Source organism: Durotheca rogersii, assembly GCF_024521655.1.
Source record: "Durotheca rogersii strain YMJ 92031201 chromosome Unknown GGS23scaffold_21, whole genome shotgun sequence".
NCBI lineage: Eukaryota > Fungi > Ascomycota > Sordariomycetes > Xylariales > Xylariaceae > Durotheca > Durotheca rogersii.
In genome coordinates, this window is record NW_026251252.1 from 63563 (window position 1) to 77659 (window position 14097).

The following is a 14097-nucleotide window of genomic DNA, read 5'->3' on the forward strand; positions in this document are numbered from 1 at the left end:
AGGTACCTAGGTATCTAATGTACCTCCCTCGTAGGCAGCCGTGGAGGAGGTACCCAAGGGATCCACCTGAGGGATAGGTGGCATCGAGCCTTGTACCTAGGTATCTGCCTACCTCTTAGGTACCTAACCTAAGGTAGAGGTCTGATGCCAGGTACCTAATCTAGCTGTTTTAGCAAGCTAGGCTTGACCTACCAGGCATGCACTTTCAGGCCAGGTAGATCCAGTATACCTGGATAGGCAAGGTGCAGATGTGGCCAAGATGCATCCACCACATGTACCTACATAAGAGGAGGTACCTAAGGTATTTCCGGGAGGCGGCCCATGCGAGAGCGCACGCTGAATTAGTGTGGTGCAGGTACCTCCACCTCCTCCTCCTCCTTCTCCTACTATCCCCCTCTTGAAACGAGTTTCAATTCGCACACAAGCCATGACTCTCTTGTCAGATACCTACAAGCCACCATAGGTCTGTAAAACCGCCTCCGACGTTGTCGAAATATCCAGGTATATATCTATATACCTACACGTAGAATTAAATACTAACCTATCGATAGATACAGATAGGAAAGCCGTGGTCGGACAGAATTATTAGGGATATACTCATAGAGGAGGTGTTATGTTGCCTACGTACCTAAGTACCTAATGTAATACGATCAATGCGCCTACGACCCCCTATAAACTTCCACCGCCTGCTAGAGGTAGGTAGGTGGCTAGCTAGCACTGGCTCTGTCTAGACGACTCTCTCTCTCCTCTGCACCGCTAGGCACGTCCGTCTCCATCCTCGCCGCTGTCGTCGTCAGTGCGTATGAGTACACCCCGTTTTATCATCCTGACCTTACCTCCCAATCCACCGCGTCCATACTACGTAGTGGTATGTATGTCTTCTTCACATGCGTGTGCGCGGGTACCGATGATGTCGGTCAGCGAGATGGCAGGTATCAACAGCAGATGCTCTAGTATTGTCCAGATACGCGCACCCGGGCAGCCGACCCGGCAAACCCCTTCAACTGATCTACGCCCAAGTGAATGTGTGTACACCTCGATGCGGTGGGATGACGGCGTCGGATCTTATGTGCTCTGCCTTCTAGCCAGCCTCATGCTAATGCAGCTGGTGCAGCAATTCCCGCTAAGTTCAGTCTCGATCCTTATTTGGCTCCCGTCCTCCTCTCTTTCTCTCTCTCCTTTTTTTTCCTGTTCCTCCTTCTCCTCATCCCCCTTCTCCATACCTAGACCTCCTCTCGCCGGAACCGTTGAGACTCTGACCGTTGCACCTGTGGACCTGGCGAGCGAGCCGTTGCCGGGCTGGCTGGTTATGAGAGGGTGTGAGAGAGCGGGGAGGGAGGGAGCAGGCGAATCAGAGCCGACCGTCGCACATCAAACCGTTAGCATCACCGGTCCGGAGCTCGCATCTTCTCCTCTGATAATGAGAGAGATCTGCGGTCGACGTTAGGACTAGGTACCTAGCGTACATGCTGCTGTCGTTGTCATTGTTGTCTTGCAGGTCCTGGTTTCTGCTCACGCTGCACTGCTTACACATGTGCATGCGCCAACGTGCATCGAACTCCCTCTAGATCTTCTATCTCACCGACGCACTTATAATACGTCGTAATATAGGTGTAGAGGTACCTAGCACGGGACATGGGGGTTGTGTAAACGCGGTTCCTCAGTTCTTCTGATGCGGCCTCCACACAAGTAAACCGCCACGATGCCTGCCTTTTAGGTACCTCCCATCTAGGCACGTCTACGTAGGTATACATACAGACAGCGTCACGAGATGGTTGCCGGGTGAATGCGCACACACTCCCTCCCCCTCTCTGCCTTCTGCTTCTGTACCTCTCTGATTTATGAGTAGTTTATTTTATAATTTGATAAAGGTATGTCGGTCAAATCCTACGTGACCCGCCTCCATTTCTCAAACTTGGGCTGAACCCGGCACCACTGTCTGTGTTTTTATGTCTGTAACTTGTCCCTTCGTCCGTCGTGGCTCGCCAAGGGCAAGACAGTTATTACGTGTGTAGGCCTGGATCCGCTATCTGTATCAATCCGATCCTGAGTTTACACGCAGCTATCGTTACATAGGTGCAGTACGCAACTCTCTACGCTTTCTCTACCTACGTACACACATACGCAGTGGCAACCTGCTCGCTTCAAACAGGAGGAAACATCGCAGAGCTCGTCTCGAGGTTCTCCATTCCTCTAAGCCCCCCCGTGCGAAGCCCTCTGTCTTACCCCGTCTTGCCTCGTGACGTGTGAAGGGGTTGCAGGCAGGGCCGCCGGGATCTCGTAAAATAAATCAGGTAAGCCTCGCAGCAATATCAGACATGCAGCTGTTTTTTCGGCATCACCTCCGTCACCATCGTCAGCAACACCACGCGTATCATCTCATTGGACGCGGTTGCGCGGTACCTGCCTACTTACTGCTAAGGTGCTTGCGTGGCTGCGTGCTGTCCCCTGTCTGCGTCCTTGACCTCGAACACCTGTTTTTTTTTTTTTCCTTCTCTCCTTCTCGACCCTTTTTTATTTTCCTCATTTTTTTTCTTTCTCTTGTTGACACTTATCATTATTATTATTAGCCCTTGGGGTCAGGTTGGCCGGCGACCTGCACGGCTTTGCATGAACGTTTGTGGGCCGTCTCCTCCTCGGCACCCTATGAGCGTCGTCGCCAAGCGGCTGTCCTCTCTTTTTCCTCCCCCCCCCCTTTTTCCTCTCCTGGGGGCATGCCGCGTGCCGGATGTGGAATCGTGCTAGAATTGGGTGGTTGAGGAAAAGGGGCCAAGCTACAACCCCCTACCTTACCTCACCGGCACGCTCTCACACCCTGCCCAAGCTATACCGGAGGGCAGATCCCAGAACTGAACTGTCGGAAAGTGGGACATGGAGAACTTGATACAAAAGTCGTACCGCAGTAGATAGAGGGGGTCACGAACTGACACGAAGCGAAGGGTGCGCGCGCGATTGTTTACCTCTCCTTGCTCTCCCTCCCTTCTTCTTTCTCCAGGGCTTCCTCCCAAGTTCCTATTCGAGAGATCTGGTCACATTCGGCCACACCCGGTATCTCCAACCCCATGCGCACATCCTACTACTTCGTACATGCGTACCCATATCTGTATACCATGCTACCTTGGGTACCTCTTTGCTTATAGATAACCCCATCCGTCTTATAGGGAGGGCAACATACCTAGTAATGCATGTATATATTATAGTTAAGGGTATGTATCGGCCAGCTGTTGTTGTTGTTGATCACGAACCTAACTTGCCTACGCTTATAACCTCGGAATCTAAAATAGGAGATACACCCTAGTTTACGGGCTCGTATTAGCACCTATAGCGGCATCTACGCATCTTATTTCTTCTCTTCTTCGCACTCATTTCCTTTGTTTTCTTTCTCATGCTTCTTCTTCGTTGTGTTTGCTCCGGCTTGACGGCAGGACGCCCGATGCCGGGTAATTTCCCGCGCATGACCTGTCCTGACGACACGTTTTCAGGGTCCGACCCTATCGTGGACTGGCTCTCTTCGCACCCTTTTCCGCTGCAGGACTTGCCAGCGGACGGCGCAGGGCCAAAAGCCACCTTGTCGCAGCCGAATCAGCCACAAGAATGTGCACAGTAAGACTTCGGCTTCGCTTAAAACGGCTCATCGCTACGAGTCGCGCCACGTCGAGCTGCCTAACTTGGTCGATCATTCTCCTACGTAGTCCAGGTCCGGATTCACACGACAGGTGTTATACATACGTGCGGCACGGCAGGGAGGAGGGAGAGGGGGGGACACGAACACACACACACACACATATGTACGCCCAACAGAAGTACGACGAATGCGATCCCGATGTGATGGAACTGATATATCGCAAACCCTTTTGGAGTCCGCTACCGGGGTTCCTTAGATACGGCGTTGATTTAGAACGCCCTTCCGCGTTCTATGTATGCGTACGTGGTGTATTTGCACACGTCCAATCGTGAAAGCCCACACCCCTTCCGAGTTGTAGTAATAGCAGGTAGGAGTACAGTGTGGGATGGATCTCCCAGATGGTAGCCTTCGAACCAACGTCTCTCGGGATATCCATCTCCCCCCCCTCCCCCTCCCCCTCGACGAAGAGGGGTCGCTCTCGCCTTGCGTGGTTTGGTTGGCGTGGTTCGGCTAGCGACGCTCATTGCCCAACTAGTCTGATCGTCCCCTCCAAATTCGTCTCCGACGCTGATATAGCTGAGCTGTCCCCATGGCGCGACCTATCCGGCAAGCCGTGAAGCCCCCTGCGCGGGGTCAGAAGCCGTCGCGAATCGCGGCGCCCGTCCTCCTCGCCGCAGGCTCCCATCGAACGGAAGCGGGGTTCTCTCTCGGCCTACGTGGTGTCGAGACGGCTACAAGAACAACCTCCAGATGCCCAGCCAGGCCAGCCCGAGCGAGGTGGCCGCAATGCCGACTTTGCGGCTGCGCATGCCGAGCATGGACTTGCTCGCCAGGATCTTCGCCCTCTGCAGTTCGAGCTGCCGTTGGCCGGAGAAGTAGCTGTACGCCGCTAGGCCGAGAAAAGCGCCGCCTCCTGCCCCCCCGATCGATCATGTTAGCCTGGGTCCGACGTGGGATACATTGTAGCTGGGCTTCGCGCCGACTGACCTACGATTCGGCACGGCAGGCAATCCTCGCCCCGATCCTGCTTGAGGAGCTCCTTGAGGTCCTCGGGCTTGTCGAGGATTCCGATCGACGGTACCTTATCCCCTCCCATATCAAGCAACGGTACGACGTAGATACGGTACGCCTAGAAGGGGAAGCTGTGGTGTGGGAAATTATGACGGGGCCGAGATGTTGAGATAATATCCGATAGCAAAGGGTCTTCGGTCCCCTCGGCCTTCGCCGATGGTTTTTGGCCTTTTTCGTGTAGCTACCTGGTGGTCTGTGCGCACATATATCCCGAGTTCCAGGAGAGTCTGCACGAACGGGTATACATATACATAATTATATATGACTATGTATATCATCTTCTATAAATATCTATATGTGAGTTCCTCTCTGTCTGTCTCGTTTTTCTTTTCTTTTCTTTTTTTTTAAAAAAAAAACAATACGTGCGTATGTATGTATATACCATACCGGGAGGGGGGGGTCTACGGATAGTATGTTAGCAATAGAGTCGGGGTACGGATACGGTAACTAAATCTAGTAAGGGTTATCTATTCTTTCGAAAGAGCTAAAAGAATTATAGCAAGGGTCGCGGTACCGACCTTATTACCTTTCCTTCTTATAATTTCAGGATGGTTTTTATAACTACGTAGGAACTAATGTCTAGACGGATATTGAACAGGAGCAGCGTGGGCACGCTGACGGAGGCACGAAAAGGGCTACCCAACTGCCAACAACTGGCCCAGTGCCGATCAACTAAGATCACAGCTGTAAACAGCTGTAATCGGTTGATCGGCCAGCTGAAACGGCAGCTGGGAAAGGGGACTGGAAAGGCAAAGACGAGGATAGCTAGAAAGGCATGGCAAGAAACGAGTGAATGGCTGTAGGTCGTGATATCTACAGGTCTAAGTCTGGCTGATGAAAATATGAGTGCGCGACCCATATAAATACACATCGAAAAGGCTACGTGGCCTAGATCCACCGCACCACTACAATATGACAATGTCCAGACGGATATAATGTCTATATATTCCATAGGTACCTACCTACCTACCTACCTACCTACCTACCTACCTACCTAGACCTACCTACCTAGACCTGTTGTCTTCATCTTTTTTCTATAAACACCATGATCTACTACCCATCTTCGAACCTATCTGCGAACCTATCTACGAACCTATCTGCGAACCTATCTACGAACCTATCTACGAACCTATCTTCGAACCTATCTATGAACCTATCTACGAACCTATGGGAGCTAGTTCGGGCACGTGAAATCTATTTATCTTCGAACCTATCTTCGAACCTATGGAAGCTAATTTAGGCATATGGAATCTATCTATCTTCGAACCTATAGGAGCCAGTTGGCGTACGTGGAATCTATGGGAGCTAGTTCGCGTATATAGAATCTATCTATCTATCTACGAACCTATCTTCGAACCTATCTGCGAACCTATCTACGAACCTATGGGAGCTAGTTCGGGCGCGTGAAATCTATCTATCTTCGAACCTATCTTCGAACCTATGGGAGCTAGTTCGCGTGCGTGGAATCTATCTATCTTCGAACTTATAGGGGCTAGTTCGCGCGTGAAATCTATCTATCTATCTACGAACCTATCTACGAACCTATAGGAGCTAGTTCAGGCGTATGGAATCTATCTATCTTCGAACCTATAGGAGCTAGTTCGCGCGTAGAATCTATCTATCTATCTTCAAACCTATCTTCGAACCTATGAGAGCTAGTTCGTACGTAGAATCTATCTATCTTCGAACCTATCTACGAACCTATCTTCGAACCTATCTATGAACCTATCTACGAACCTATTTACGAACCTATAGGAGCTAGTTTACGTACGTGGAATCTATCTATCTATCTTCGAACCTATCTTCGAACCTATGGAAGAGGTAGGTAGGTAGGTAGGTAGAAGGTTAGGAGGAGGTAGGTAACAGACGTAAAAGATATAAAGGTACAAAGGTACGTACTTAGTAACATAGAGGTAACCGGGTAATCCTATAGAATATATCTTTTTTAAAATAAGGACATTATGTCCGAATGGTAACTATGTCGGGAAATGGTAATAATGTTAGCCTAGAGTTTAACTCCTTCTTATCACGAGGCAGACACTATGTCCAGTTATAGAAAGGGTTGCTGACATAGTGTCAATAGACCCCCCCCTCCCTGTATGGTAGGTAGTTGAACCTGTACACGTTAGCTGTATGATACCCCTAGGATTGGGAGGTCGTAAGGACATATTTGTCCAGGTGGCTTATACGCCTCAACTATCTACTTACCTATCAAGAGTTGGAAGAAATAACGTCGAGGTATATTCGGGATCTCCCCTAACGTTAGTTCGCCCCTGGCCAGCCGAGAGGGCCAGCCATATACACCTAGAAATAAGGGCACCGTGGTAACTACTAAGTAGGTCACTGACTGTGTCAGGGATCAGTTTATTTTTTCTGATCTCCTATCTAGTCCGTCTCTCGGTGATAGCCCTTCCCATCCTGATGATTGTATCACATCAAAGCTTGAAACTACTGCTAGACGCTACCTTCGCTTCCTTAGCCTTCCTCCCTTCCATGTCGACAATTTCGCCCTTCTTGTTGATTACCCGCACACCACCCCGCTTAAGGTCGCCCAGTGTCTGCTTCTGGGCTTGCGCCTTGGTGTTTTGCGGCTTCTGACCGGCGAGGCCGCCGGCCTTCCGCGTCCTCTCCCTTTCTCTCCTGCGTCTCCTCACTTTGTCCTCCTGGCTCATCTCTTGTCTCGAAACCGGCTGCCCGCTCTTAGCAACCACTTCACCCTTTTCAGCCGTGTTCTTGCCGGCTTTGTAGATCTCCTGGGGAGCTAGGATGTGATCGCCGCCGTTGACGCCCTGCGCGGTTGTCGGTTGCGCGTCTTCCATGCTTATCACCGCTACGTCGGATACGATGGTCAAACTAGGCGCGGCGGGCTTCGGCTTGTAGTGCCAGCTAGTCAGAGCGTCGAGTTTTGCGCTGACCTCTTTCCACAACTGCTCAACCTCTTTCTCTTCCTTTTGGAGCTTCTCGCTAGCCTTGCTCACGTACGAGTCTGGGTTCGCATTCTTCACGTGCTCTTCCTCGTAGATCTCGGCGAGTGATTGCTTCGCCTTAGTGTCGTCGAGCTCGACTAGCCCTCGCCGAGCGTTGGCTGAGAACTCTGAGGAATCGGGGCGCCTCCGGATGACCTCGTCGAACTCCCGAGCCAGGATACGTCGTTTGATCATATCCTCGATGCTCTCGCTCACTTCCGCGGTAATGACGGGTACAGGTTTCCCCACGTGCTCGAAATCGAGATCTTCCTCTAGTAGCGAGTTTATCGGCCGGTCGGTAGCTTTCGCTTCGCCCGACATCACCCATTCTCTCTTAGCCACATTCGCCGCTTCAAGTTTCCGTATCTCCTCCGCTAATTTGGCCTGCCGCCTCTCATGCGTCGACTTTCTAGACTTTGGATGGCCTGCCGAAACGTCGGAAAGCGCGTCTTCTGAGTCGTCTCGCTCTGATTCATCTTCGAATAGGTCCCGGCGAACGTCAGCCATCGCACGCTCGACGTCAGTGTCGTCTGGTTGTGCCGGCTGATATCCGTTAAATTTCCTGTTTTTGCCGTCTTTAGCTCCCTTTCGTCGTGGAGGCGCAAAAAAATCTTTGTAGTAGATCTCGTTGGCGTTGAAATCGGCGTCGACTCCCGTGCCATCCATCCCCCCTTCATCATCGTCTTCACTCTCTCCCTCGGGTGCGTCTAGATCCATATCACCGAACGTGGGACCTCCTTCGTCGTCTTCGCCTTCACCTTCCAGATCAGGAGGCATATCATCTTCAGCATCTCTAGACTTCTTTTTCGGAGGTTTTTTTGTGGATGCTCTTGCAGAGAGCGGGTCGGCGTGCCAGTCAACCTCATCATCATCGCTTGCGTGGTCGATATCTGGGTCGCCTCTAGCATCCGCGTCCTCGAAATACTGAGTTTGCTTGTTGAAGTCGTCGATGGAGAAAAAGCCATCGTTGAGTCCGTTCGGGTCTTCGATTAATTCCTGCGGAGCCTCTTCAAGCCCATCTTCAAGCCCATCTTCAAGTCCATCTTCATCGCCGATCTCGCCGTTTTCATCCTCAAGGTCCTCAAGGTGTTCTCCCATTTCGTCCTCCGAGATTTCACCACTGCCTTCCGCATCATCTTCGTCCGGAAATTCGCCTTCGCCATCGTCTTCGATATCCTCTTCAGAAATATCCTCGAGTTCTGCTGCCGAGTCGTCACCTGCCGAATCGACTTCAGAGACATCCCGGCTGAATCCGAGGGCGTCGGTATGCCCGTCTGCTTTGACGCCGTTTGCTCTGACCTCACCTCGGTCTTCTAATTCCTCGAGGGCATCTGTCGAATCTTGCAGCGCACCGGCGATGATTCGTCGCGCCTGTTGCCAGACCTGACCGCTCTCAAACCCGTCGACATGCAGCTTTCGGACCTTTAAGATATCGGGTTTCCCCAACCCATAGTCAGCACGCTTTCGCTTCTTGCTTTCTTCTCTTCGGCGCTGCTGCTGCTCGTCGCAGACCTGGCCGGCGTATGCGTCCAAAGTCGCCTTAGCTAGCTGGAGCGACGCATTCGGGATCGACGAAGTGGGCTGCAAGAAGGCATGCCGATTGTTTGACTTGATCGCTTCAAAGAGGGCCAGCATGTCGACCGCACTGGAGGGTTTGGAGGCGTCGGAGAAGGCGGCTAGAAATCCCATGGCCGGGGCGTGTGTTAGTGTATGCGAGGTCGTGGTCATGGAGGACGTGGTGCTGGCAGGCCCTGCCATCGCTCGATGCTTGACGCGGTGGAACTTGGAGGGGTAGAGGCGAGAGGAACAGCTGGAGGGGGGAGAGAAGGCAAGTAGCCAAACAGAGAGGAGAAGACGAGTCGATTTACGACGAGCAGTAGGATGGCGTAGCAAATGAAAAAAAAAAAAAACCCCCAGTTAGCAAAAAATCTCCAAGATAACCAGCCAGGTTCAAGGATATCAGGCTTATCGATAACGACCCGCTCCATTTACCTTACTGCCCCACAAGTAAACTGCCCCTCTCATCGGCACCTCCGTTGCCGACCTTCTAGTGCTACCACGTTATTTGTAGGTGCGATTTCACGCCCCATTCTCAACGCGTAGGCCCCTACTCAGGTAGGTGGGTATCTGTATTCCTGGTATTGAGCAGCTGAATAGGTGGATTTCAACCTCTCAAATCGTACTGAGAAACCTCTTGTCTCTCCTCGTCATCTCCCCTGCCCTTGCTGTCCCCCCGACGATGCCCGTTGCGAGCCGGCCACCATGAACGGCGTAATCGAGGCGCTGCACATCTACGATGAGCACCAGTCAGTCTACACCCTGACGCTGCTACCCATCTGACCCTCCGTGATGAGACTTACACGATGGATGCCTATAGCCGCGCGATCCTCTCCCATACCTTCACCTCTCGCCCGCCCTCCGCCGCCCGCCTTCTCCCGTTGTACCTCGAGCATCCCGCGCCGAGACCGAACCTCATCTATCTACCGAATACCAACCCACCGACACTCGTATTTAGCATTATCCATGCCGATCTGCTTTATCTAGCCACCTCCTCTTCCGAGATAGAACCGCTTCTTGTTCTCGAGTTCCTCCATCGTGTTGTTGACGCCCTCGAGGAGTTCCTTGGCGCCCCCGTCCTAGCCCACAAGATCGAAGCGAACTACGATGTTGTTGCTCAGCTGCTTACGGAAATGTGCGACGCTGGCACGGTTAGTACGACGGAACCGAATGCTCTGCGGGACGTAGTCGAGGTTGAGGGCTTCCTGGGGAAGCTCCTGGGCAGTATTAATCTGCCGGGAAAGCCGCTCGGAGGCTCCAATGCACCGCCCCTTATTGCTCAAAATACCCCGGCCTTGCCTTGGAGGCGGGCAAATGTGCGACACACGTCCAACGAACTCTATGCCGACATCGTAGAGACTCTGTCGGTTACACTGGCACCATCCGGCAGGCCGATATCCGCATTTGCAAACGGCACCATTGCCTTCACATCCAAGGTGTCTGGGGTCCCCGACATATTGCTAACTCTCACCAGCCCCTCAGGAAAACACAATTTAAAAAGCGTCATGGAGTTACCTGTCTTCCATCCCTGCGTGCGCCTGAATAAGTGGAAGGAGAACCCAGGAGAACTCAGCTTCATACCTCCGGATGGCCGCTTCATCCTTGCGGGCTATGAGGTCGACCTACTCCCCTTTACAAATGGGAAGAGTGGAACACTGGGCTCGAACAGCCTGAGGCTTCCCGTGAATATTGACGTCAAAACGGGTCTAGGGGCGACCGGCTCCGACTTCGAAGTCCGGCTCAGTATTAATAAGAACTTTGGGCCCGCCACCTCTTCGCAATCCGGGTCTTCGTCGAGAGGCGGAGGCCTAGGCGGGAGAAGCTTCGGTGGGAATTCGGGGACCCCCTCGGCGCCAGCACTACAAGACCTCGTCGTTTCGGTCCCGCTGCCTCCTGAAGTTAGGAACCTCTCGGATGTGCGGCCGAGTAAGGGAGATGCCAGCTTCAACCCGGGGACTAGGATGCTAGAGTGGTATATACCGAGTAAGGAGCTCTCGGCCGGGACATCGCATTTCGGCCTCCGCTGCACAGTTCAAGGCCCCTTGGCAGAGAGTCAGGAAGAGGCGGATTTGACCGGCTTCGGCTTCGGCAAAGATTACACCTACGACGAGCCGTATCAGACCAGTGCGGACGAGAAGCCGGAAAAGAGCGAAGCAGCGACGCAAGGCGAGCGGGACGCAACGAAGGCGGCGCAAAATAACATTCTCATGCCGAGCTCCGCGTCCGTTAGCTTCTCAGTCAAGGGATGGCTGCCAAGCGGGATCAAAGTCGAGAGCATTTTGATCGACCCGAGGAAGAGTCGCGGCCTCGGCGAAGGGCTGAAGCCGTATAAGGGGGTCAAATACCTCACCGTTAGCAAAGGGGGCGTGGAGATACGATGCTAACAAGGCACCACTAAGTGGCCTAGGTAAGCGCCGGGTAGCGTGCGTTGTTGCCGTTTCTGGAGCGGCTCCGTTGGGATGTCAACATGTGCATGTAGACGGATGGGTTGAGATGGGGCGTCTGTTCGTGTGGCAATCGTGCCAGTTTCGGCGTGACGCGGCGACGACGACGACGGGGGCTCACCCTCACGCTCCGACCATTCGGATAATAATAGACTTGATGTAGTGTTTCCGGTATGGCTGATATCTGAGCCGACAGCCGGACTGTAGACGGTGTCCCGCGCGAGGCAACTCGTACCTATAGGTATATGGATGTATATATCCAGAGTGTGTATGCATGTAGCCGGTACCTACCGAGGATCACAAGGTCCGGGGCAAGACTATGGGGAGGTCGCCTAGGGTTGCCTGTTTACTAGGTACCTACAGATACCTAATCTATAGGTAGGAGGTACCTTAGGTACTGAGTCTAGCAGGGTTAGGTACCTCGTCTGACCTCGTTCAACGAGGAGGACAGTGGGAAACGTTGGGGCAGGTGTTTGATGTACCTACCCCAGAAGGGACCGAGGTAGCCCCCGCGAACCAACAGCCACCGAAGCTTGTCTACCTCCCACTCCCCAGGTACCTGGGCCGAGCAGCTCTCGGACGGGGCTTGTAATCCTTTGAACCGAGTTTTCTTTGACGGGATTCCGTCGACGCCACCAGCTTTCCCATTCTGCTATTTGTTCCGACACGTCGTCTTCCTGCCAGGCAATTTCAATGACCGCAAGAACTGGCCCCCGCAGCGCAAGCACACCTGGCCTACGGTGATGAGCATCCTTATCCCCCCGTTGCGCCGGCCGGCTTACGCCGCTGGTGTCGTGCGCCGCAAGCTTGCTTCTACTAGTCTTCCGGCTTCGGCGCCATGTCCGGCTTATCGAACTGCACATCGACGCTCCGTCTCGACAAAAAAGAGCCGGCCGCGGACTGCCATCTTCTTTCCAGGTCAGTGGTGGCCGTGTGCACGTTGTCCTCACGTTGTTGAGCGCTCCTGCTAACGGTTCGTCGCGGCGGCAGGCCAAGGGGTGCAGAAAGTCGGCATGTTAACACCATGGCTCGAAGCCTTTCCGCGCACGGCGACGGCCGTTATCGACGAGATCGACAGCTACATGGGCTATAAGCTCTCCGATGTAATACAAGACGGCCCGAGCCGGCTCTTGACGGCGACTCCGAATGCCCAGCCGGCAATTATGGCTACCTCGATCCTCATCCTACGCATCCTCGAGCGCGATTTCGGCTTCGACTTGTCCACGCGGGTAGACGTATCGCTTGGCCATTCGTTAGGCGAATTCGCGGCCCTGGTAGCGGCGGGAGTGCTAGAGTTCGAGGACGCCTTGTACATGGTACGCCGCCGTGCGGAGGCCATGGCCGAGGCTACTCAGAAGGCTAAGGAGAAGTACGGAGGCGAATACGGTATGGTCGCCGTCGTGACGGAGCCGGAGTATCTCAAATCCCTCATCGAGGCGATAGACGACTTCGTAGGATACCGTAGTGCGGGGGCGAGGAGCGAGAGCGCCGAGTCCATGAAGCCGATTGACCAAGTGCTCATAGCCAACGTGAACAGCAAGAACCAGATCGTGCTGAGTGGCAGCATCCAGAGGATCAAGGAGCTGGTGGCGCACATCCAGCAGTTCCTCGGCCACGATCCTAGAGCGGTCCGATTGAATAGTGACAGCCCGTTTCACAGCCCGATCATGCGGCCGGCGGTCGACGTGATGCGGGAGTTGGTCTCGAGAAAGAGCAGAGTGAAGGGCCGCGAGAACGAGGACGTCATCACCTTTCCCGGCCGATTGCCATGCGTAAGCAACGTGAGTGCCCGGCCGTTCGAAAGCGCCGCCGAGGTCAAGGACCTCCTGGCGCGGCAGTGCCTCGAGACGGTCAGGTGGTGGGAGAGCATCAGATACCTAGACCAGGAGGAGAAAGTGAGGCGGTGGATCGGCGTCGGCCCCGGGAAGGTTGGCAGGAATCTCGTAGGCAAGGAGGTGGGTATGCGCGGGACCGACTCGGTCAAAGGCGGCGGGGTCTGGGCTATCACGGACCCGGTCGACATCGAGGACGTCTTGAAGGGCCTGGAGCAGACTGAGAACCTGCACGAGGAAGAGGAGGTGGAGGCATAATGCTCTAGGTCTCTCCCTGTGCGACATGCCAGCGCTGCTGGCACCGGACACGGCACGGAACGGCGGCGGCGCCGTTTAATACCGGGGACCACCGTATCATGCAGCCACCTATAAAACGATAAAAGAGGCGCCATAGAGCCTCTATAATGACCTATACGCGGCCTACTTAGCCACGCCGGTAGATCAAGGGGACGCAGCCGGGGCGAGCGATCGCTACAGAAGCAGAAGGGTTCTCTATTAGAATGCTACGCAAGCAGCGGACGTTCTCTATCACAACGCCGCAATGTACAAACACCTATTGCCCTCGTAGATGTCATCCTCGTGAGCATCGTGTTCCTGAGCCT

The 14097-nt window shown here is 53.6% G+C and overlaps 4 protein-coding genes across 4 annotated transcripts; 2 read left to right on the forward strand and 2 right to left on the reverse strand.

Annotated features, from left to right (window-relative positions):
- The first annotated feature begins 1872 nt into the window (after positions 1 to 1872).
- On the forward strand, positions 1873 to 2631 carry GGS23DRAFT_578843 (uncharacterized protein). Its single transcript, XM_051517015.1, has one exon. The coding sequence runs from the start codon at positions 2319 to 2321 to the stop codon at positions 2568 to 2570; it is 252 nt and encodes an 83-aa protein (XP_051369483.1). The 5' UTR covers positions 1873 to 2318; the 3' UTR covers positions 2571 to 2631.
- Positions 2632 to 4356: 1725 nt separating this feature from the next.
- Positions 4357 to 4721, reverse strand: GGS23DRAFT_598992 (uncharacterized protein; the record flags this gene model as incomplete). Its single annotated transcript, XM_051518866.1, has 2 exons — positions 4357 to 4538; positions 4613 to 4721. 2 exons carry the CDS (start codon positions 4719 to 4721, stop codon positions 4357 to 4359), a joined length of 291 nt encoding a protein of 96 aa, XP_051369484.1.
- Positions 4722 to 7019: 2298 nt separating this feature from the next.
- GGS23DRAFT_578848 (U3 small nucleolar ribonucleoprotein complex, subunit Mpp10) lies at positions 7020 to 9652 on the reverse strand. Its single transcript, XM_051517016.1, has one exon. The coding sequence runs from the start codon at positions 9418 to 9420 to the stop codon at positions 7132 to 7134; it is 2289 nt and encodes a 762-aa protein (XP_051369485.1). The 5' UTR covers positions 9421 to 9652; the 3' UTR covers positions 7020 to 7131.
- A 272-nt stretch (positions 9653 to 9924) lies between these two features.
- On the forward strand, positions 9925 to 13753 carry GGS23DRAFT_606566 (Mu homology domain-containing protein; the record flags this gene model as incomplete). Its single annotated transcript, XM_051519915.1, has 3 exons — positions 9925 to 9968; positions 10040 to 11585; positions 12668 to 13753. 3 exons carry the CDS (start codon positions 9925 to 9927, stop codon positions 13751 to 13753), a joined length of 2676 nt encoding a protein of 891 aa, XP_051369486.1.
- Between the last annotated feature and the right edge of the window lie 344 nt (positions 13754 to 14097).

Coding starts and splice junctions, on each gene's coding strand:
- GGS23DRAFT_578843 (XM_051517015.1), top strand. CDS start 2,319: ATGCAGCTGTTTTTTCGGCATCACCTCCGTCACCATCGTCAGCAACAC.
- GGS23DRAFT_578848 (XM_051517016.1), bottom strand. CDS start 9,420: ATGGCAGGGCCTGCCAGCACCACGTCCTCCATGACCACGACCTCGCAT.